Raw genomic sequence first — 26,479 nt, forward strand, 5'->3', positions numbered from 1 at the left:
TATATTGTGGTAGCATCAAGAAATTTATTAATTGCATTTATCAAGGGAATATACCTACAGTAGGTAACCAGTATGTAGTGGAAACCTTCTACTACAGAAGAGTCATTCTGTCCCTTGGAGTTCCATTATAGACAGATTTGACTGTATTTACTTTAGAGTATTTCCTTTAGTTGCAATGCCAACTAATCTTGCTTTTTTTGATTCAGCAATACATTTTGATAGCAATAATTAAACTTGTGAATATAAAAAAAGTTATAAATTGGAAATTGGAAAATGGTGAATACAGAATGTAAAAGTATGGAAGTTTTATTATATTATGATAATTCTTCAGAAATATTTTTATATATAATGTAATTTGATCTGATATTTTGAAAAATTGTCAGAAAAAAAATCATTTCTTTCTTTAAAATAAAATCTATGTATCTAAAGAAAATTAAAAAAATGTTGACTATTACCTCATACTAGGTTCTTTAAGAATTTCATCTTTATTTAGTTGAATTTTATCAGCTAGATGACGGCCAACAACAAATCCCTTTTTGCATAAATCAACAGTAGGATTAATAAGAAAATTCCAATCTAATTTTCCAAACTTTTGATGAGCAAACCAATAACCTCTTAATTCTCCAGGAACAGCTATTGCCAATCCACCTAAATCAAATAAAATTACATATATTTTTTAATTGCTACATATATAATCTTATTCTCAGCTGAAGTTAACCTCAAGTAAAATTTAAATCATGATTCACATATAAATTTATCACCATTAATGATTTAATTTTCATATAATATAGATTAGCACATACTTCAATTGGACTTGCCATTGTTTGATAAATAACTTGAAGTTTTGTGAATATTTGAAACTTTTATGAGAGTGAAATTAGTCAGAAAAGAAGAAATGAATATAAATTCATTTCAGTACCAATATCTTTTTATTGTTTTAGTTTTTAAACCTTATTGAAAAAGCAGGAACAGTTACTGCTTCAAAACTAATGCTATGCAAAGAATTTGTACAGATATGAAATGACTTTTTTGGACAAATCATAAAATTTTTTAACACAGCTTCCATCTTACACCACTCATATTACTAGATTATGATCAATGATAACAGATGGATTTCTTGTAAACTTTTGCTGTAAATTTCATAATCTGGTATTAAAATGAATTTGTGAATAGTAAAAGCAGTTCTGAATCTGATTTTAACAATTACATAATTCAAAATTTAAAGGTTGGTAAATATAGCTATTACAGGGTTTCCACTATATAGTTCAAATTTTGTCACATGCTGATTTATTTTGTCAGAATCAAAAATTTTGTCAGAATACAAAAAGTATCACCAACTGGTGAAAGCTACATGCCACAATTACAGATTTTTGGAAGAACATATCAGTATATTCTATATGCAGACAATTTAGTTCTATTAGCTCCAACAAAGCCCACCAGTGGCCGAGCGGTTCTGTCGTTAAACACTGGGAGTTCAGTCACGGGTTCACGCTGCGCTCGGACAGGCTGGCCACGTGGAGTTTTCCGGGTTTTCTCCACGTTTGTAACACCTGAGTAAGGGCCAGCTTCCCTTACAAGACCTCCCGGAAGGCATTTTCCCTCGTGTAACATCGCGCACCAGAGAAGGCAACGGGGAACCAGGTTGTAACTTCCCCCAGGATACACCTTGGTGCCTTACTATGCCACTTATTAACCTGTGCCAGGTGCTCACCGACATCAGGATTTCTGATATGGCACGCAGAGAGAGAGCTCCAACAAACGTGGCCTTACAATGGAAAATTAATATAATATATACTTATTTGAAAACTTAATTTTTGTCTTTGATGTATTAATTGTTAAGAATAATTATATTTAAAACTAATGTAAAACTGTCAGACCAGGAGAAGACAATTTACTTAAATGGACAACCTTTAACATTAGTAAACGATATAAATTATTTAGGAGTTACATTTAACTGGAACTGCAATTTTCAACAGCACATAGAAAAATTAAGCACAAAAATAAAATATATATCATTTATTATGTTCATTTTTGAAAATCTGAAATTACATATGAAATTATTTAATTCTCTAATAATTCTGTCAATATACTACACTAGCCCTGTATGGGCTCTGGAATTTTTATACAATCTAGAAAAATTTCACATTATTTTTTTACATAAATTGTTCAAAGTAGAAAGAACTGTTCCAGGTTATGCCTTAAGAAGCAAAACAAACAAAGCGAAGCAAAGAGATTGAAAAATACTAATGATGATGATATCAGATTTTTACATCAAATTATGTTAAAACAGATTATTGATGCAAGAAATGATTAAACTTAATTTGCCAAAGATTTTTATAACATATTGTAATCTTTTGGTATTTCAAGTAGAATAATTGGAAATTTGGTTATACTTTAATGATGGAATCTGCTCTCTCTTAATCAATAATTGACCAAAATCTCTTAGCACAATCTACTTATCATCCATGGTATATAAATACTTTAACTGTTCCTTTTGATTTGAATATAACTACAAATATTAGTATAAATATAAAACAACTATTAATTCAAATTAGATTAAATGAATTTTCATTATTTGTTAATAATACTTATATTGATTTTACAAAGAAACAATGTTACCGGTGTAACTCAAAGGAATTTTCACTGATTCATCTTTTAAGGGATTTTGATAAATTTTCAGAATATCAGCAAATGTATGGGATTATGGAAATAATACATCTGGATCAAACTCAAGAATACCAAACTAAACTAAATAGTTTATACTATACAGTACATTTGGTTTATTGTTAAATAACTTATTTAACTCATTAGTTATTTTTTTGAATAAACATGAAATTAATTAATGTACTTAATAAGGTTTCATAATTGACAATATAAGAAACTTTGTGTGTGTAAACAAAAAAGTTCTATAATATTTGATGGACAATTAATGTAAATTTATATATTGTACATAAAAAGAAAATATAATGAGAATTAGATTAATTGTTATATACGTGGAAAACAATATTGTAATAACCCCCTGTAGCAAGGTTTGCCTTTCTACTAATAAAGAATTTATAATAATTACTAACAAGTGATTTTTGAAAAAATAAATTTTTTCTGATAAATAAATTTTTATGGAAAATTTTTATGATTGCAATATGTTTTATTTATTAAAAGATAATTTTCACAAATTCAAATTTTTTCTTCAAAATTAGGTCAAAAATGAAATATGCATATTTTTCAATGTTATCCATCTTTTCACAGGCTACTAAATAGTTGAAAGAAAATTAGTTTTTTCAAGAAGATTTATACTAAATTACATACAATACATTTTTGTATTGTTTTTTGCCCTTAATTTCATTAAATGTTTCTACTAACTTAAGCTCTAACATAAATAACTGGTTTATCATACAAAATTTCTTAAATTAAATATATAATAAAGTTTACAAAAAGATTTTACAATAATTAAAAGTAATATGTATAAAAGACATCCAAAATGCATTTTGGGCTCTGAAAAACTAACTGAAGACAGACTATTTTAGTGTCTGAAATGCATTTTGGATGTCTTTTATATATTTTATACATATTACTTTTAATTATTGTAAAATCTTTGTTTTGTAAACTTAAATATATAATAAATTTAAGAAATTTTGCATTCATATTCATTGGTGTGATAAGCCCTAACATAAATAACTGGTTTAAATTAGTAGAAACGTTCAATACATTTTTGTTACTCTGTAATAAAAAAATTTAATAATTTTAAAATTACAATGTTCTGAATAAAATAAAAAATGAAATCATAAGTCTCTTCTAATTGAGTGATTATCAAAAATTGGGAAAAGGTTGCTGAAAATTGCCAGGAAATATATTCTGTTGTAGAGTAAATTTTTATTATAATTATGAATCAATGGATTTGATATGATTATAATATATTCTACACTTGAAAGTTCTCTCTTACAACAAGGCACTCTGTTTACAAAGAAAAGCATGCAAGTTATCTGACTGCCACAAGATCACACAATAATGCTGCAAAGCTTTTTAAAAAATAAAATTTTATTTTATTTTTTAAAGTTTTGACTTCATTTTTGATGGTCATAAAACTGTATAAAATGTAAATTTTGAATATATTTGGTGTGCCATTATTCCAACTGTTCTAAAAGATTAATATATGTAAAAAGAGAATTAGTTCAATTTTAAAACATTAAAGTTATTTTAAGTAATGTTTAGTTACATTACTTACTTACTTACTTTATATTTTTAGGTTCAATTTTATATTTTATAAGATTTAAAATAAAAATTTTTTATAAAATTTCTTACCTAATAATGAAAGAGTAGTATTATTTTGAAACATATCATCTGTTGCTTGGCTAGGTGCAGTCTCTCTTGCATCAATAACTTTAGCTTCACCTGTTGTTCTGTTTCAAATGAGAAATACATTTATTTCTATTTATTTGATAAAATGTTTTAAATAAATCATAATTAATTGGTTCAAGTAAATGCTACATACAAAAAGTTTGGTAGCATAAAATAATTTGGTACCTTAATAATAATTTTAACCTGTTTCAAAAATGATGATAAAAAATGCTAAATGTGCAATTTTTTCCAGACTTTACAGAGTCACTGTACATTTTTTAAATTTATTTGCTAATTTCCATTTAATAAATCTAATGTTGAAATATTTTCATTTTATCATTTCAGATTTTTACTACAAGAAAAAAAGTACAGAGGAGAGAGGGATTATTTGATTATTATGTAAATCTAGAAAGTTCTTTAACATTAAATTAGATTTTTCTCCCATATGTTGTTGAACAAAAGAGATTGCAAGATTAAGAAAGCAAATTTATGATTAATTTTTAAGAACTATCATTTTTTTGTGAGCCCTTAACATGTATTATTCATTAAAAATATTTACTATTTGCTAATCACCAATCATGTTTAAAATTCAAATAACAAAGAATATTCATTGTAAATATATAAACATTATATTAACTTTAAATTTTTTGGAAAACAAACTATTATAGAATTCACAAATTTGAATTCAGATCAACAGAATGATTATTTTTATTAATGGTAATTTCAAGAATTCTACTTGCAATAAATTTAAATTTATTTATTTTTTTAATTAATAACAACTGTATTTACAATTTATAACTCATCTTTATTCTTTAAAATGTACATTACTCAATGAGATTAAAATTTCTTGCACTTACCACATTTTGCAAAAGCTGGCAGGTAATATAATTATGCATAAGTCAAAAATAATTTTAATGAAAATTAAAATTATAATATAATTTTAGTTGTGTTCTGATTACATATATATTTTACTTGCCAATGTCTGAAGTAATTTTTTTTAAATTGAATATTAAACTTCATATTATTATCTGTACTTCTGTTCAAGTAAAATTAATACAATACAGATAGTTTATACACTGAAATTACTATTTCTGAAAAAGTCAGTTTTAAAATTTTTAAATCCCATATAAAATACAAACAAGTGGAGGTAATCCTTGATATATGAATTTTTGATCAATACAAATTCCAGTTAATGCAGGTGTGTTCTGACAGAAGTTCAATATTGCCAGCTTGACAGAACTGAGCTAGCAATAATAAGCCGATCCCTTCTCCCCACTCCTGTTCATTATTAGTTATCAGAAAAAGTGAACCTAGTTCTAGTGCAGTGCGCTTATTCGAATAGTTTAATTTCTATTTTCACATTTAATGTAATTTCTGCAAACATTTCTGTTTTAATCCTCCAGCTTTTCAGAAAACTCTACAAAGTAAAAAAAAACTTTTAGAAAAACTCTTTTTTTGGCTATAAACTCTCTATAATCAACCTTTAATGTTATTTTCTGATTTTTTTTTTTTTTTGATGTTTGTGTTGAATAACTGTACTTTATCTAAAATCTTTAATTAATAATTCAATAAATGTTTTTATAAATTTGATTTCTCCATTTTCCATGTTTTCCACTCATGCAAATATAAATGAAAAAATTATGATTTTAGGTGACTTCTTCAAAACCTAACTCATAAATTAATTTTCCATTGATTGTTAACTTTGATATGTGCGATTTCAATATTCTAATGATATACCTATATTAATTATTTCTTTTAATGATGTAATATATTAGAAATATATGAATAGTTTGATAAAACTTTTTGTGTTGAATGTTTTGATTATTAAAGATTAATGGTCTAAAACATGTTAAATTACTACACATAAAACAGTGATAATTTAACATTGATAATATAACAAATTAAAAGTTAATTTCAGAGGAAATGATTTAGCTTTCAGGTATAATGCAAGCTAATAGCTATTATAAGTGAATGTGTCAGATTTTTTAATTAAAAAAATAAAATATATTAATAAAAGATTTCTATGATATTTTAACACTTCTATATTTATGGGTTGACAAATTGTCTCCTGATAACCTTATATGTTCTGTAAATGACTGAATTTTTAGCAAAAATGAAACTAATTTATTTGCTGTCTCTACATAGTATTTGCATAAATATTATCATCATCATACATACAAATACAACATTAATTCATGTTGTATTTGTACATGTATATAGGTTTATATGAATTAATAATAATTTTACAACAAAAAATTATTTAGAGAACAAAAAATATTACTATTGATATATATAAAATATAATCTCATTCTGACTTACTTATTATAAATAGTCATGAAAAATCCTCCACCAAGACCCATACTTTGTGGATTAACAGCTCCATCACAAAACAAAGTGGCAATTGCTGCGTCAACAGCAGAACCATTATTATCTAATATATACCTAAAAGATATTATATCCAATTATTATAGTCAATATTTATTAAATTATTATATTATATTTAATGTTTATTAAATTGTTTCAATTGGTAAGTCATGTCTTGTTGTGAAGTTGCAAGATATCTAATATATAAGGGGCAGTCAAATGAAAATGAGATAGATGGGAAAAAAATAAGTAAACTGTTTATTATTTCAATAGTAATCACCATTACTGTTAATATATTTATCCCACTGTGAGACACAACGGTCAATGCCTTCATAGAAAAATGTTTGCAGTTGCCTACGGAACCATGATTGTACCCAAGCATGCACCTTTTCATCCGATGCAAACTGATAGCACAAATGTCTTTCTTCGGGGCTCCAAAAATATGGAAATCGCACAGGGAGAAATCAGGACTCGATGGAGGATGTGTAAGGGCTTCCCAGTGAAACTTCTGCAGCATAGTCAAAACAATTTTGGCAACATGTGGACAAGCATTATCCTGCAACAGAATGATGCTGTCTGTCAACACTCCTGGGTGTTTGAATTTGATGGCATGCTTCAATTTTTGCAAAATTTCTATGTACCACTGTGCGTTAATTGTGGTGCCATGTGCCAGAAAGTCAACGAGCAGCAGGCCTCCATAGTGATGTTGGACGCACACACAACTTGCCGACCTCACTTCGAGCATGTCTAACAGACAAATGGCACAACGGTGAACGTTCACGCTGTTCCTTCCTGAATCCCAATAGAGGGCACTTCTATACACACACCTACCTGCATTACCAACTTCCGCACCACACTTGTTATATAGTCTGTCTCGTTTTTATTTGACTGCTCCTTATAATAATAATAATTTAATTAATTATTATTATTATGTTGGGTTAAGTGAGATATACTCGGTTAACACCGGTGGCTGTGTACTATGCCGGATCAGAGTCAAGGCATAGTAACCAAAACAGAAATTAAAGAAGTGTATCAGTGTGTGTGTCTGTATTCAGGAATTTTCTCACAATATGACATGTATTCAATATAGTGGCTTTCTGCAGTATGATGTATGTGTTTCTATTCAATTCCAATGTGCCCAGGCTTTTGTGTAGTATGTGTGGTATGACACCTGTAGAGGAGAGAACGACAGGTACAATAAGCACCCTATCCATCCTCCACAGATGCCTTATTTCCTGGGCAAGTTCTGTGTACTTGCTAATTTTTTCAGTGCATGCGTTTTGTATATTGTGAGTGTTTGGAATGGATATGTCTATAATGTATGTGATTTTATTGTGTTTGTCAATGAGTGTGATGTCTGGTCTGTTGTGGTAAATTGTTTTATCTGTGATTATGGCTCTGTCGTAGTACATTTTGTGCGTGTTGTTTTCCAATACTGTCTGTGGAATGTATTTGTAGTATGGTTCGTGGATGTCTGCTAATTTGTGTTTCTTTGCAAGCTCTTGGTGTATTATATTTGCTACTTGGTTATGTCTGTGTAAATAATCTGTCTGTGCCAAGAGCTTGCAACCAGAGGTGATGTGTTGTATAGTTTCTGGCATGATGTGACATTTTCTGCATGTGTCATTTGTGAGTGTTGCATCTTTGAGTATGTGTTTTCTGTAGTTTTTAGTATTTATGACCTGATCCTGTATGGCAATCATGAATCCTTCCGTCTCCCCAAAGAGGCATCCCCGAGCTAACCAGCTGTTTGACGCAGTTTTGTCAACAAAATCCTGGGCCAGATCGTAAGGATGCCTGCCATGGAGTGCCTTTCGAGCCCACGATTGCTTAATGGTGTCTATGCTTTTTATATGTTGTGTTGTGTCCATATGATGTGAGTGTAAGTTTAATGGTGTGTTATTCGAGTCTGCTAGAGTTACTGCTTTATGTAATTGTGATGTTTCTTGTTTTTTGTAGAAAAACTCTCGCAGTGACTGTATTTGTTTGTAGTGAAGGTTAACTATGTCAATCAGGCCACGTCCGCCATCTTTACGTGGAAGGGTTAATCTTTCTGTGGCGGATTTAGGATGATGTTGTTTATGCTTAGTAAGTGTTGTTCTTGTTTTCCTTTGGAGTTGCTCAAGATCAGTGTGAGTCCAATGTATAACTCCAAAAGAATATGTGAGTACTGGGATGACATATGTGTTTATTGCTTTAACTGTGTGTTTTGCATTTAATTGTGTTCTGAGAATAGCATTTAACCTACTTTGGTATTCTTTAATTAATCTTTGCTTTATTTGTGTATGTTCTGTTAGTTTGGCCTGTTGGAATCCTAAATACTTGTAGAACTCGCCCTCTTCCATGGATTCAATAATGTCTCCATTTCCAAGTGCAAAATCTTCTTTCTTCAGGATTCCTTTTTCTATGTGAAGTGTTTTGCATTTATCTAGGCCAAATTTCATTTGTATGTCCTTGGTGTATGAATGTGTGATTTGTAGGAGTTGATGAAGTTGTTTTTGTGTGGATGCATAAAGTTTTATGTCATCCATGTACATGAGATGTGACAGTGTAAACTGTGTTGTTTTTTCGTGTCTGATATTGTAACCATATTGCGTGTTGTTTAACATGTTGGATAATGGGTTCAGGGCTAAGCAGAACCAGAGAGGACTCAAGGAATCTCCTTGAAATATTCCTCGCCTAATAAAAATTTGGTTTGTTTGTATGGAAGTGTTACTAACCCTGAGATGTAGTGTTGTTCTCCAGTGCTGCATAGTGTTTTGAAAGAATGCAATGAGTGATGGATGTATTTTGTACATGTGTAGAATATGTAGCAGCCAACTGTGTGGAACACTGTCGAATGCTTTTCTGTAGTCTATATATGCCATGTGTATGTTTCTGTGTTGTCTGTGTGCTTGCCGTAGAATGACTGAATCTATGAGTAACTGTTCTTTGCATCCCCTGTGGTTTCTACGACAACCTTTTTGTTGTTCTGTTAGAATGTCGTGTTCTTCAACATGTTTGTATATTTTGTTTGCAATACAGGATGTCAATAATTTGTAGAGTGTTGGAAGACATGTAATTGGTCTGTATTGTGTGGGGTCTGTGGTATTGTTGTTTTTAGGTTTTATGTAGGTGATGCCCTGAGTAAGAAAATTTGGCATGTCTTGTGGATTGATGATGATGTGTGTTAGATGTTTAGCTAGTTCCTGGTGCAGTGATGTAAACTTTTTGTACCAGAAATTGTGAATGTTGTCTACACCAGGTGTCTTCCAGTTGTGTGTTCTGTTAACAGTGTATTGGAAATCATGTATGTTTATTTCAGCACAGGGCATAGTTGGTATGTTGTGCAAGTTTCTGTTCTCCTCCTCAATCCAGCCTGCATCAGCATTATGCGTGACAGCACTGGACCAAAGAGAAGACCAATATGTTGTGAGTTCTTCTTCTGTTGGTGTGCCACTGTGCTGTGTAACAGTGTTTGCTTTGTTATTGATTTGTCTGTAAAAGAGTTTTTCATTGTTTGTAAATAATTTATTTTGTTGTTTTCGTAGTGTACATGTTTTGTATCGTTTGAGTCTACGTGCTTTGGCAGCAAGTTTTTGTTTTAGTGTATCAATGTATTCTGTAATGTGTGTGTTGTGATGTTCATGTTTTGTGTGTGTTTTTATTTTCTTGAAAATGTTTTTGAGCTGTTTCCTTAATTTGGGTGTTATGTTGTTTTTAGCGTATTGTGTCAGCTTGCCTAATTGCTGTCTAATGTCATTTATTTGTATTTCTATTCTTCTCTGCCAGGCAGGCTTGTGATAGAATTTTGTTTTCTGTGTGTTTGTCTGTGATTGTACTTTCAGCCCATGGTGTGTCACTACTGTGACTGCTCCAGCATAAACTAATGTATGAATGTCTGCGAGTGTAGAAATTGAATGAATGTAGTGTGGTAGTAAGTGAGTGTTTACGTAATTTAGTGTTTTTCCTACTTCCTTTGACGTGTTGATTTTTGGTATTCGTGGTCGTTGTGTGGGATCTGTGCCTGTATATTTAGTGAGTGTTTCCTGAAATATATGTGAGAGTGTATTAACTAAATCCATGTCTATGTTATCAGTGATGGATGAGGAAATGTCTGTAGTATCATTAGTGGTAATTGTTGTGTGTGTGTTATTATCAATGCTTGTTGCTGGATTATCCTGACAGGTTACATGATCTTCATTAATGTTAGATGTTTCTGTCTGTTGATGTATTTGATCAGCAACCTGTTGTTTGATAAGTTCAAGTGTTGTTTGTGGAATAAGGTTGTTGTGTATAATTGTTCTTTTTTGATCAACAACCCTTTGTTCGGTGACAGTGAGGTGAGGATACTGTTGTGTGAATCTATGGTGTAGTTGTTGTCTGTATGCTGTCATGTTTGTTTCGAGTTTTGTGATGGTGTAATAAGTACGGATGATAAACTCGTTCATTTCTACTGTCCATTTCATCCGTTGGCGTGGTTTTCCAGTCTTTGTGGTCTGTGGATGCATTGCCACAGAAACACCAAGGCTGGGTTGGTTCCTCACATCTGTTGAGGGCATTGCAGTAGCCATGCTTGGGCCGGTGCTGCTTTCGCCACCGGTAACCAAGGGAGACTGTGACCTATTTTTCGAATGTGAGCCTCTGCCTAACCCACGAACGCGGACCTTGTTAACCCGGGCGACGTCCGAGCCGGTATCACACTTTGATCTAGTTATTACCATGATGAATATCTCCACAGAATGTGGGTGTGGTCACTCTTAGCTTCATTTCTCCCCATAGACCTTACTGGCATGGGTGTCCCTACCAGGAGCTTATGCTCCAGCCTGCATTGCCCTATGGATCAGTAAAATTACTGGGCTCTCCCACCACGACCAGGTGGTGACCACGGGAGAGTTATTATTATTATTATTATTATTATTATTATAATTAATTATTATTATCAATTCAGTTAAAAATACAATTCAGTTAAGTATTTTTAACTGAATTGATTTGCTTACTAAATTATTATTATATTTATTAAATTATTAGCAAATCAATTCAGTTAAAAATACAGTTCACAAATCTAATTTTGAACATTTCCATATCATGATATTTGAATAAGTGTAAATTAAAAATATAATAATTATTTTCATACTTTTATATTTTTTTAACTTGTGACTATGATGATGATAAAGACATTATTACAGGAAATCCTTGTTAATTCGAACTCACATAGTTTTGAAATTCCATTGGTTTGTAACTACTTTTGTCCCAGCTGGGGATATAGAGATTTACATGTTAAGGAATTCAATTAGTTCGAAATACAGCTACTTCAAAATTTGAAGTGAAAATTCTGCCTGAACTGTGATATGCATATGTTAACTCGTTCGTTTAGATTGAAGTGCCTCTATACTATAAGAGAACAAACCAAGAATAACTAATCTGGTCAACACGGCTTTGCTTTTACAGTAAAACATTTTTGGGTGTCACCTTATACAGGAATACCTTTTTTTTCCTTATCTCATAAAATATGGCTGGGCAAGATTGGGCTACAAGTTGCAGATTGAAATATTTGTAGGTCTCTAGGCTACTATATTTGGGCAACTTACTACTTTATGGGAAAGTTTAAAAATAATTTGGGCTACATTTCAAGGAATTCTGCTTTACTTTTTATAAAACCTATGTGGCAACCTCTGAGGTTATCATCTAACATGTGCTATTTACCTGCAATTTATTTATATTATTATATTATTATTATTTATTAATAATTAATATACATAGCATTATTCACTTTGCTTAATAAATTACATGATGATGAGAGAAGTGTTCGAAAATCTAAATGAAAGAGTAAAAATTAACAGACATCTTATCAATAACATTAGGTAGGCTGACAACATTGCTCTGCTATGTAACACCAAAGAAGGGTTACAGAAAATTCTAAATAGATTGAAAGAAGTGGAAAAAGCAAGATACCAAATGAAAATAAATGTGAACAAAATGTGATAATCTCAAGAGAAGAAAACAAACATCTAAAGATTATGTTGGATGGAAAGAAAATAGAAAAGGTAAAAATGTTTGAGTACCTAGGAAGTTGGATAACTGAGGATAACAGATGTAATTATGAAATTAAAAACAGGATAAAAAGGTTAAAGCTGCTTTATATCCTCAATATTAAGAAATAGTTTCAATTTTTTGCATACATTTCTAAAAATACTTAAAACAATGATTTGGAGTGTGGTTACATACAGATGCGAGTCATAGACAATAAACCAAGAGGTAGTTAATAGGATAAATTCCTTTGAGATGTGGTATCTTAGAAGAATAGAAAGAATTAATTGGATAGATAGAATAACCAATGAGGAAGTTATGAGTAGATTTGGAATGGAAAGAAACCTGATGGTTAGCATCCAGAGAAGAAAAACAACATAAGCTTGGCACAAAATAAGAAGATCCTCAGGGGAACTAACGAAAATTGCTGTTCAAGGAATAGTGGAGGGCATATGGAGGAAGGGAAGACCTAGGCTAATGTGAGAGGACAACATCAAATGGACTGGCTCAAGCTTGAGAAAAGCCTACAACCACGAAAAGTAGAGAACTGTCCATCAACTGAAACCCTCTGTAAAGAGGACTCCATGTGAATGAATGAATAAATTATGTCAGTTGCATGGCTTTTGGCATATTGTACAGAAATATGTAAATCTTGGATAATTCGAAGTCATGATTATTTCATTCCTTGAATTTTGAACTAATGAGAATTTCCTGTATTATATTGTTATAAAAATATTTCTGTAAAGGTATGATATTCATATTCAAAAACTAAGCATAAACACTCACTTTTGGCCTGCATCTCACAAATTACTGATCAAAACAGCATGAAATTTAACAGACAAGCATATCATTTATACAACAAAACAATTGAAAAACAAAAATTTAATCTAAATTATGTTTAAACCAAAACCAACAAGAAAAAAGACATTAAAGCTTTGATACTAAAATTTTGCAAAATTCAGGATATGTTTTATTACACTCCTTCCAAATTCTCTCCTGCATGCTGTGTTTCAAGTTATTCAAAACTTGAAACACAGGACTTATATTATGGGGTACTATGCAAACAGTCACTTCTTTTACTTCCCATTTTCTTGAGAGTCATGCTTTTTGTACATCAAGAGCCATGAGATGCCACAAATTTTCAACTGGTTTGAGATCTGGTGAATATCCAGCCCAATCTAGCACTTGAAAGATGTTCTCAGAACTAGGAATACATCTGGAAAAGCAAAATGTTGGTTAATCATTTACATATTTTTAAACCAGCAACAATGAATAACAAATTGGTATTTTCTTATAGTTGTTTAAAGATATGCAAATGATTTTAATAATTATAAAATAATAATTTTGGGCCAGATGTATTCTAGACTTGTTCACTGGATTCACACTTCAGAAAAAATTGTTTAAAAAAAATTGGAAAAAAAACAGGTTGAACCTGTATATCAAGCTTTTCCATCTGGTGTTTTACTTACTTGTCCACATCTACTTGTTATAATTTGCTTACAGAACTTGATATATAAAGCACACAGAAAAGTTTAAACAAAGCTTTCTTAGTAATATAAGGATGAGAAGTAGTTTTTAAGTTATATTACTGTGTATTAGTGGAAGGAGTGTAATAAAAGATACTAAAATTTTGCAAAATTCAGGATATCAAAGCTTTAATTTTTTTTTTTCCTTGTTGGTTTTGGTTTAAACATGATTTAGATTAAATTTTTGTTTTTCAATTGTTTTGTTGTATAAATGATATGCTTGTCTGTTAAATTTCATGCTGTTTTGATCAGTAATTTGTGAGATGCAGACCAAAAGTGAGTGTTTATGCTTAGTTTTTGAATATCATGCTTTTACAGAGCTGTTATTAAAGTCAAAAGTGATGTATTAATATGTATATATTGATGTATTTGTATCCTGCTTTCATGAATATTTTGTCAACATTCTTTTCATTTATTAACTCTTCTTCAAGCGTATCCTCAAAACAGATTTATAAATTTTCAAGCAGTATATTATATATGTCTGTCATAAGAATAAATTGTGGTAACTCAATCTTTGCAGCTCTTATTTCTCTACTGTATTTATTACTAATACACAGTGCCAGTTTTAGAATCATTTTGTCCTTAGGAAATATTTGAGTGAAATATTGCCTAGGGCAGGGGTGGCAAACCTATGGCACACATGCCCAAAGTGGCACGTAGGGAAAAATCATCTGGCACAGTGTACCATATGATTTCGATCTGTCTGTCTTTTTCAATCATTCGTTTTACATTTATTCTAATTAAAGCATATTCATTTAATTTATTTAAGTAGATGCATTTGAAGTGAAACTCTAGCAGTCATAAACATCTTTAAAGCTAAGTATGGTTACTACATGGCATGCGGGCTCAAAAAGGTTTGCCACCCCTGGCCTAGGAGTTAAATATATATTGCCAAAAATCTGACATTCTGAATAAAATAACACAAGATGCCATGCTGATGGATGTTTTTAAAATATTAATGTTTTATCTTAGTTTGTGCATGTTGTTATCAATAGTAAATCATCAAAACATCAGTATTTATGAGTTTTACCATCTGTTTCATCTTTCAAATGACAAAATGTAATAGGTAATAATGAATAGATTTCTATAAGCTATTTTAAAATCATAAATTCATAATATTAGTACAGTCAAACCTGTTTTTATGCGCTCTTTTTATGTGCGATTTTTATTTGTGCGATTTTTTTTTAATGCGAATTTTTAATTTGTGCGGTATAGTTTTTATTTGTGCGGTATAGTTGGCGACTAGTCTCGTGCGATTCGTCATGTCTCACGTTGACTTATTATAGCTAAATAAACTTATTATAGTAATATTATTGCATGGATATGCGAAAAATGAAATAATTTACTTTTTAAGTCAACAAAACACCACCTGGACAAAAATATGTAAAACAGACGATAGACCAGACGATGCAGTCAAGTGCTGACATCTGTTGTCAATAAATTCTATTTTGTACGGTTTTGAGTTATTTTCTATGTGAGACTTTTTTTATGCGGTCCCTGTTGACCGCATAAAAAAATATTTTTTAAATTGTGTTGCGAAAACTATTATTTACAGCCATTCGTGAAGTTTCGTGCGATTTTTTTTATGCGTTTTTTTTTTAATGCAGTCCCTATCCACCGCATAAAAACAGGTTTGACTGTATATGAATTTTTAACAAAAATCGAAATAATTGTGGATGGAAACTTTCTTTTTTGCATCATTGCAATTACAAGTATCTACTAACAGAGCAAACATAATTTATTAGAGTATATTGTTTGATTTATTTAAATACAAAAATATGGCTGAAAATTGTTTAATTCTGAAATGTTTGAATTTTTTTTTTTTGTTTGATATGTATAAAGTTTTAATTAAATATTTTCTGATATTTTATATTATAAAATTATTAGTTAACAATCAATAAATTAGTAATTGTATTTATGGTAGATGCATTCTTGTTTGTCTTACATAATAGAATGTAATCATTGATATGCATTTACCCAACTTATTTTTGTTTTATGAATAATGAGCCAGTTATTAATTGCAATAAGATAAACTTTAATAAAAAAAAGAAAACTTAAATGTATTACCTTCCAATTGATGCACAAGGTCCTCCATCCGATAATACTGCTGAATGTTCATAAACATGTAAAATTGAACTTGATACAGGAAATGATGAATCAAAATACCTCTCTCTTTTCTCTTTTATTTTTGGTAAACCTAAGGCAAGTGTCACGGCAATCATTACACAAGCAATCACAATAACAATAACTACAAGAATACAATCTCGTCGAGTAAAATGTGTCCTGAAAATAAATTTTATAAAACAATATGAACTTCACAATTATAATTAATAAAATATTTAATAAATTAATACATAATTTATATTCTTATAATGTAGTATAAAGCTAATGAAATATATGTTAGATAAATCAATGTTATAATTTGTTGTATTTTAGTATATGGGATCAATGCTGTCAAGAGAGGGAGAGAGAGAGAGCTAAAGATTTTTCCTGTGCCTGGAGAAAACTTAGAGACACAATTTTATAGGGATAGAAATCATTAATATCATTTTTACTAACAGAATATAAATCCTTAAGACTATTAATAGTGAAATAGTCTACTTATTTCATTTGTTCAAAACTCAAAATGCTAAAAGGCAAGAGCTCATATGGAGACAGTTCTATCCTAGGCCCCATACAAGCTCTTAACAGTCCCTGTATGGGGCTGTACTGTACATACTATGTACTCTACCTGCATCTGTGTGGCCCTCTATGTACTGGATAGGATAAATATATAAGATAAATAATAATGTTTTCAGCATCAAAATTATAACACCAGTTTTTCTGCATATAATATCAATATAGAATATGGTTGTTCATAAGTAGAGTTTGACTTTTAAGATTTTGGGCTTTTGGCTTTTGGCCAGAAAAAACCTTTTTCTTAGCTACACAGCATGATGGATGATAGTAACAAAAATGCATTTGAAAAGTATTTTAAAGGATTCTATTTACTTTTAAATCTTATGTCTGAGCTATTATCAAAAATTAACTAATAGATTTTGTTAAATTTCCCACCAATTTAACATTCAAAAGTTAAAAAAGCAATTTTTTAAGACTTTTGGTTGGATGGAAAATTTTAAGCTTCAATTTCAAAATTTTAATTTCATGGTGTGATTAGCTGGAAAAATTGTTTCCTGACAATAATTATAAAATCAGTAAAAATATATTGTCTCCAACACAAAGAAATTTTTCCTCTGCTTGGATTGTATACCATACTTAACATATTTGTAATTACTTAATACTTTGTTCATTGATTAAACCTATGAACAAAGTATTGAGACTAAGGAAAAGGAATCATCAAGAACATTTACAGAAATGGTAGAAGAAATACAGATGGAGCTGTGCAACAAACATTTTTCAATTGATGAGATGATAAATTTTTGCAATGCTTATTTGAAAATGTTATGTGAATATCTTTTTATCTGCAAATAGTGTAGTTATTGACATTACAAGAAGTTATGGTGTGATTCTCATTATTAACCACATTTCAAGAATTTTAACAAAGATGGATTGTTAATGCATATTCAAAAAATAAGTAACAACTTCTTGAAGGTCTTTAAAGTCTTTAAAGTGTGAATTTTTTACCAGATATCATGCACACAAAAAAATATCATTTGCAACAGCATGCAAATTCTGAAAAACAAAGCTTACAAGACAAGGAAGGAATGCACCCAGACCATTGCATGTTGTGTTACTATTGCAGGATTCATTCCAACAGAATTTGGCATATGCTTTAACTACCTACTACAAACATACTGTGGAAAGTTTCAGCATTTAGATAATTTTTTGAAAAATATCATGTTTGACCAATATCAGATGAATCTATGTTAGAAAGAAATATCTGTAAACTTATGTATTTTGGTTTGCAACATTATAGAGAGAACAAATCATGCCTCACTAGAAAGATTTCTTTAATGATGAGCTAAATAAATTTCATATACTGCTTTATATTAAGACTGTAATAAATGTCTTGCCATCTGTATTGTAAATTTTTAGAAATTTTGAAGACAAAATCACAGTCTGCTGCTTTTAACAGGTGGAACTTCCTGTATGTTAAAGGCTGGACAGGTTTTAAAAATTTTCTATCTCAATTTCATATACTTCATTTATCTTGCCCATGCACTGATTCTTGTTACGGAACTTAGAATTTCACTCCCTGCAGTTAATACAATTATTTTTCCATATCAAAAAGATATGGAGACACAACTCTGGGTTTACAGATGTATAAAGAAAAACACTTTCAGAGGTTCCCCTTCTATCATAACCTATTCCTATAAAGTGGAGCACATGGCTAGAGACTGCAGTGTCTTATTCTGATAACTTTGATAAAATTAAGGAATTATTCGTCTAAAGTCAGAGTGAACAAATGATAAAGTTTTGTATTACATTTTCAGATTATTGATATGCTGAGTGAGATATTATTACACAGTGCAGCTGCCAAAGAAGCATTTGCAGTTCCTGGAATAACTAACAAATTGGTAACACAATAACTAACAAAATTGAGGACACAATCCTCAATTTTAAATTAAATTTGTACCAGTCATCTCAGGTGACATCGATGCTCTTCCATTTATAAAAGTATATATTGACACTTCTTGTGCCTAACAACAACTGAATATATGGAACAGCTCATTGTTGCATACTGTAAAAGTCAACATAGGCAAATTAGTATAAATTTTTATTTTACTGCCAAAGTAGAATTTTAACAACCTACTTTCTCCTTAGTTGAAACAGAATTCAAGTTTTTTTACTGCAATTCATAAGTGATAACAGTACATATGTACTGCATGTATCACCTACTGAGAACATTTAAAGACATAGCCTAACTCCAAAACTGTGGATTTTGAGTTATGAGCATAGGAAACTCCCTATCATTTACAGTAAAATATAGGTGTCATATCATTTTTCCACCACAAAATCTCCCATACTTATTCAAATTTTTGTGCTTTAGTGTAACTTAAAAGTACAGTACGTACTAACTTGAATGATTAGAAAAATTAACTTACTAGAACATCTTCAAGTAGAAGATGTTCTAGTTACAGAGGGGGAAATCAATAAAAATCAATTTGATAATGCAAATAGTTGAGTAGAAATGAAAGATTGAAATTTCGACAAAAACTGCAAAAGCAATTATCTCAAAAGTCCCTTAAGAGTTAGGTCACTGATGTTCCCAGCAGGCGATAAAGGCTAATATTGCTTGCACTTCCGTTATTCTTTACAATACAAAGGATCTTAGTCCTCCGCTGTTGTTAATTCTTCAAATATATAAAAATTAAAAAATAAAATCTAAATGTTCGTTTTAATGTTTTCAATTCATTTGCTTGCATTACTTAATTTTTTTTCTTTTTGGTTAATGTTACCTTAGGTACCAAGATGGCGGCTCGCCTCTGATTCCAGCAAGGAAACAGTGGGACGCTTGTTCTCACCTAACCTAATATATTACCATAATTATTAGCAACCAAATTGTTAGGTTAGGTTAGGTTAGAACGTGAGTCCCACTGTTTCCTTGCTGGAATCAGAGGCGAGCCGCCATCTTGGCACCTAAGGTAACATTAACTTTTTTTTTTTTTTTTTTTTGTAATAAATTCTATCAAAATAAATAAGTATTTCACATTTTTCACGAATAACGAAATTTTTAAAAATCAAATTTATGGAATTATATTGCACATGCAAAAGACGCAAAAGTCCCGAACGAGAATAAATCCGATTTAGAGAAATCCATCAATTAATTTCGAGATCTGCTAAATGGAGTTCACGGAGATTACTTACTGTATTTCCCGGACTTAACAAATAATAATTGATGCCAAAATATATACTGTGTTACATATAAAATATAGTTTATTGACGTAAACTTACTCCAATAAATATCTATCACTTCTTTTCCACTCTTCAAATTCTTCGACTAGTGGAATATGTGAAGGTCTCATTTTGATTTAATCTCGTTTTATAATATAAACACAGTATATTTGATAACTACGACGATAAATAACGAATTATTGGAAAATCTGCCATCCGCCTATTTCAGCGAGAAGGTAACAAAAATACGGGGGATACGGTTTACGATTTATTTGGCAAAAAGCCATATTAACGTCGAACGAACGATTGAGACGTCGACAGATGCCTTTTCGTGCAGTTATTTATGTTTCATAACCTTGTAAAAGTCAAAAGATGAGGTAATTCGAGAATAAATACGTCTCAAAGATGTTTATATGTTATTTAAAAACAATATTTTAATTATTAAAATGTTATTTAGCATATTAACCGTGCATTGTTAATGACTAGGTACTTTATCATATACACAATTTCTACAAAACAGAAATTTAGACTCTAGTATTTTCCAAACCACGCAAAATTAATGAAATTAACTTTTTACGATAAGTCTCAAATTGTTATACAAGACTAAGATTGTAACATTTAAACAATATTACAGTTTTATTGTCTGTTTAAATATAATAAGCTAAGTATAGAAGTCTTATTAACTTTAAAATTTACGCCCTATATAATAACTAGTTTTACGATTTAATTGTTACTTATTTGTTGTAAAGCCGACAAATAGTATTTTCAGAATGGGTAAAATGTGTCTTATAACGTCCAAAATAAGTTAAACGAATTCAAATGATTTATATTTAATTAATATATATATATATATACATATATTTATTCGTTTTGTAATTTATTTATTAATTATATACTCATCTAATTTGCACAAAAGAAATAATTCAATAAAAACCAAATACGGATTATGAAGAAAATTAAGAGTTTTTATAACAAACGTATTTATTGGAAATATAAAACTTTCACAAAGCTTTAATATATAATAAGAACAATCAATCAAAACCCTTATTTTACATACATTTAAAACTAAACAAAATCAATTTTACACTTTACGTTTTGAATTATCATTCATTACATTGTTTTGCTGCAAACTTTATTTAGAAACTGATGTATAATATTACAAATACAGAAAATAATTGAACACGAGAACTCTCAAATTAGTGTAAATGTGGAATTTACAAAATAAATAGCTGAATATTTACAGTATATTTATTAATATTAGAATGCAGAATTGATTAAAATTCTTTGAATATGATAATAATAGTTACGCAGCAATATAAAAAATGAACTCGATAATCAGACACAGATTAATGTTAATGTGATGATCTGTAATGAGTTCGATTAATATAAACGCGAGACGAAAGTATTAACGGAATAGCTGATACACGATTTAAATAAAAATAACGAAAGTAATATATCTTAATATTAGAAAATTTAATTTATCGAAATGATCTGTGATACAGTTCGTTAAAAACGCTTTAAATTCAGGTTAAAAATCCTCGATTTAAAGCGTTTTTAAATAATACAATCATCTCAAACGTTCAGCATTTAGGTCTGTGGAACCTGCCACAAGTAATAAAAACTATTGTTGAATTCAAAAGTTTTGACATTATAAATATACGAGTAATTACGCGACGATTAATCAGTCAGAAATCAATTGAACAAATAATCCATTTGGTTTTAAGCAAGTATGCCATCATCTTAAACGAATAAATTTCTGACTTTCTCGGAAGAGAACTTTCTGATAGTGATATTAGAATCATTAAAAAAAATTAACAAATATAAAAACAAATCAAAACGTGAAAAAAGTTTTAAATATTTTGGAGTTTTATGAGAAGTAATTACTGCGTTAAATAGCACGATTTAATGCAGTAATACGTATTGTAAAATGTAACATTAATAAAACCAAATAATAATAATAATAGTATATCATCAAATGCAAATGTCTTTCCACTAATTCCATTATATACTCTCTATTTAGTATTAATTGTTAATTAAAACGCAAGTTCCTTTCTACAGATATTGATACACCCCATGCAATTCTATTGCACATGGGAATGTCGAGAAATTGAAATTATCAGTAAAAAAATTAGCGTCGCATTTTAATCAACGAAATCAAATATAACCGAAGAGAATATCAGTAATCTGCTGAAATTACATTAATTTTTAAAGTTATTTTCAAAAGACAAAACAATTTCTGCCATCCAAAAACGCCTTAAATTACGTAAGACGACTCGATTATATTTATGATTAACTGTGTAAATTTTAAAGGAATTCGGTTCAAGTATAATTATTATTATTATTTAAATGAAGTTTTAATTGATCTTTTAAAAATATTTTTAAAATCCTCAAAATAATAAAATCGAAAAGTGACAAAATATATGAAATGCTTAAAATTATTCTCTGTTATGATTATTGATTGTGATAAAGTCCTAAAACTATACACCGAATCAAAAGAATTTAAAAATCAGTACTATTTATTTTTAATTTTATATTATTAGGCCTATTATTATTATTATAAAAAATTGAAAAAATAGTTCATTCTTTGTTCATCGAAAGTTATATAGGTTCTAAATAATTCGATGCCCTAATATTTACATACAGTAATTTTCAATCGAAACAGGGTATTTACGGTTATTGTTCCTGAAATTTATTGAGAACCTTTTAATTTAAAAAGTTTAGTTTCTCAGACAACAGATTTGGCCTCTTCACACGATAGACGAGACGAAGACGGATAAAAATCGAATTGTTTTAAATCCGAAAGTCATAATTATAATAAAAGTATTGTTCTTAGTGTTCCAATTTCTTGTTTGTTACCGTTAATATTTTTATTTCTTTTCGCGATTTTTATCGTAAGAAGAAATAAAGAATTGAATAATTATAACGAAAATGTTATTGCATTATCGTTATTTTAAAATAATTCATTTTTATCACCATCATTGTGTGAAAATAGACCATGTTTATCATCGGAGAAACAATTATTTATTTTTGACACAGACCGTAGTCGTCACCGCATAGATGCTGGTTCTAAATTTAGTCAACATTTTCACGAGACGTGCAGACGTGTCCAAAAGCAAATTTTTAACTGTATTTGTATAAAATTATCCTAAGTTTTGTATTCTTAATGGGAAAAAATCCGTCCGTTATACTGTTTTCTTTGATTTCAATTTTAACCACAGATATAAAAATAGAAACTTTGATTAATAAATGTTTTTATTAGAAATTTCTTAATTTGTATTAACTCTCTTAAGTCTGTCATCAAAGTAATATAGATTTAGATAGGATTATATGTATTCCAAATATGATTAAAAGTTTCTATGACTTCTGTTCGCAACGAATTTCTGTGAATATCTTTACCACGCAAGCTTTAATTTACATTTATTATTCTTATTGTATAATTTTCTGTAAATTTTAAGAAAGTCGATCTGTAAAAGAACTGTATATAAGTCTGTAAATTGTATACTAATTTGTTGTTTAATTTCGATAAATTAATTTTAAAAAGGCTATTTAAATATTTATAAACTGGCGTAATGTAAAATAAAGTGTTATTTTAAATCTATTATTCTTCGGATTAGGAAAACTTGGAATTGTTACAGCATATAATAAATTGTTATCTTTTATGTATCATTATATATAGATTAGCCGTGATTTGAAGAGTAAAATTTTGCCACTTAACTATAATGTGTTGTAATAATACGATAGTTCTAACGAAGAAATATTTGCGAGCAATATTGCTAACGGGGATGAAGGGAGGAGATTGTTCATCTGAGATTTTTATTGCTAACATTAGCTTAGTTATTTCTTTAAAATAATGTTTATATTTTAAAGTTTACGTAACTAATTCTTAAAAAACAAACTTTTGCATATATTTTTATTTTATTTTATTACACGAATTAAAATCGCATCACCTAAGATTTGATCCGGTTTTTGAATAAAAGTAGGTGAAATGTAACTATTGATAAATAGTTAAATAGTTCCAGGAAAAAAAAAGGGGGGTAATGTCGTTTAGTTCAGTGATGATTAATCTTTCCAGCTGCCGGAATTTCTTGAATTTTAAAAAATACTTTCTCGCATCCCTGATGAAAAACAAAATGTTAATTTTTATTTAATGAGCTAGAATTGTCCACTTACTCACGTATATTTTAACCTAACTTTATATAAGTTATTAAGAAAATTTATGCGCGCCCATTCTCAGGATAAAAACAGCTTTATAACTAAGAAAAATATATATAATTATATATTTAAAACTGATATTGGCATATTTTTATTTTATTTTTAAAATACTCAATTCTCAACGAAAAGAAAGAAAGAAAGAAAGAAAAAGTGTTTAAAAGTCCAGTAAAAAATCCAATATATATTATTTTAGATTACATATTATAATCGCAGATTCGAAAGTTTCTTAATTTCATATTTCTTATTTTCACCCTATTCAATATCCACCATACAGGCACTAAGAGTGCCTTTTAACCGAGCCCAAAATTGTTTCGGTTTGGGACGGCCGAGTGTCGAGGGATGAGGGCATATTCGGGACTATCTCCCGAAAAATTCCTAGGGCATTTCAATCCGTCCGGATTCGTTCCCGGGTCCCTCAGAGCGATAGGCTGTCACTTTAATCGTTTGACCATCCGGCCGTCTTAGCGCAGGTTAAAAACATAACGGTCCTAAAAAATAATTGTTAATTACAAGATCAAGCAAAGATTCCAATAACGTTTAAGAACCGTCGTTTCCTACGTTATATCTGAGATCAACAAATAGCTTAGAACAGGGGTGGAGAACCTGGAACGTAAGCGCGTGGCACGTAGGAAGAAATCATCTGGCACGTAACGTATCATACAATTTCGATTTATCATCCGTCTTTTTCAATCATCCTTTCGCTTATTACCTGATCATCTATTTTTTTTTTTCAATCATCCTTTTTGCGCTTATTCTAATTAAAGCATATTCGCTTAATTTGCGGACCACAAATATTTTGTATATTTCGTATAAACCAAAATAGGCCTAGATCTATCATTTATAACTGATGTATCAAATATCTTCGCAGACCAGATGTAACCCGGAAATCTTAGTTTGGTAAACAATTGGAAGGGGTTCAAGACGATGAGACAGAGAAACTGAAATTTTCGAATTTCAATAATTCGGTTATCGTTTTATAATCGTTAATAAATTTAAATAATTTTCTAGATTTAAACATCTAATTTAATATATTAACTCAGCCAATTTTATAGGACTTTAGTTGCGATTTATTTCACTTTCAATATCTTTAGCTACATTTACGCAATCACGTAAGACATTTAAACTTTAGCCTATTAAAAATGTTTCAGGAAATGCATTAAAAATTATATATATATATTAAATAAGGCTAAGACTACTGTAAGTTAGTATCAGTTTTTCATTGCGTTTTAGCGTTTTATTACGAAGTCACGAATAAAGACTCAATAGAAATACAACTTATAACATTAGACTATCAACCAATATAAATGTAAAAGACTTCAATTGTTAGTCATATTATCTTATCGCACAAACGAACAACTAAAGGATGATTTGAAGTGAATAATATATATTGAGCTTTGTAATAAAATGATTACTGTATATATTAATTCGATAAGTAATCATTTAAACTTAATCATAACTGTAAATAATTTTTTAAACAGTAACACACTGATGATTCCAAAAAGGAATGTCTAATGAATGAAATTTTTGTTTTAAAAACTAAAGATAAAATTTAAATATTGTATTAAAAATTAACAAACAAACTTTTAAAATGCTTTTGAGATATTTCTAAAATTTAGTTGTGGCACACATTAATAATTTCGAAATAAAAATATTCTTAATTATAATTATTACAGACTGATAAAAACTACACGAAAAATATAAATTGTAAATATAAACTTTCAGTCTAATAATTATTATTTTATTACGGAATTCTCTGTAATAAAATTTTATCCATTATAAAATACAATAGAAAATGTTTTTATTAAAAGTCAAGGTTTAAAAAAAAAAAATTGCAAATACAGTTGATACGATAATATCCAATTATCTTTTCAATTCTTAACAGAGTGAAACTATAAACATCTATTTTTAAATTCTTTCAGGAAAAAAATAACTGAAACAATTATTCTTTCGGAAATAAAACATGCATAAGATAATAAAATACCGAATTCGAAGATTTTTAAATTTATTTCCTATTTATTGTTTACAGTAAATAATAAAGATACAGTAGGTAGAGCTTAATAAAAACAATAATATTCAAAAACTTATCTGATTTAAAAATAATATACAACCGTCGTTTTTGATAAAAACTTTGAGAGTGAACATTATCAGTAGTCTCATTGATCATCCTTAAACATTATCAATTTAGCTAATTTCTTAGA

At 29.4% G+C, this 26,479-nt stretch overlaps 1 protein-coding gene across 3 annotated transcripts in view; it reads right to left on the reverse strand.

Annotated features, from left to right (window-relative positions):
- The window catches only part of LOC136984426 (scoloptoxin SSD14-like), a 54,618-nt gene that overhangs the window by 18,339 nt on the left and 9,800 nt on the right, over positions 1-26,479 (reverse strand). For 2 of the 3 annotated variants that reach the window (XM_067281396.1, XM_067281397.1), the window contains exons 2-5: positions 16,302-16,517; positions 6,655-6,777; positions 4,300-4,397; positions 456-648 (exon numbers count right to left, since the gene is read on the reverse strand). In XM_067281396.1, the coding sequence (XP_067137497.1) occupies positions 456-648; positions 4,300-4,397; positions 6,655-6,777; positions 16,302-16,517 (630 nt within the window). Of the gene's footprint in view, positions 1-455; positions 649-4,299; positions 4,398-6,654; positions 6,778-16,301; positions 16,518-20,129; positions 20,279-26,479 lie in introns of those variants that run through there. The other variant, XM_067281398.1, reaches the window with a different exon arrangement.

Source organism: Centruroides vittatus, unplaced genomic scaffold, assembly GCF_030686945.1.
Source record: "Centruroides vittatus isolate TY-2023 unplaced genomic scaffold, ASM3068694v2 contig_918, whole genome shotgun sequence".
Taxonomy (NCBI): Eukaryota; Metazoa; Arthropoda; class Arachnida; order Scorpiones; family Buthidae; genus Centruroides; species Centruroides vittatus.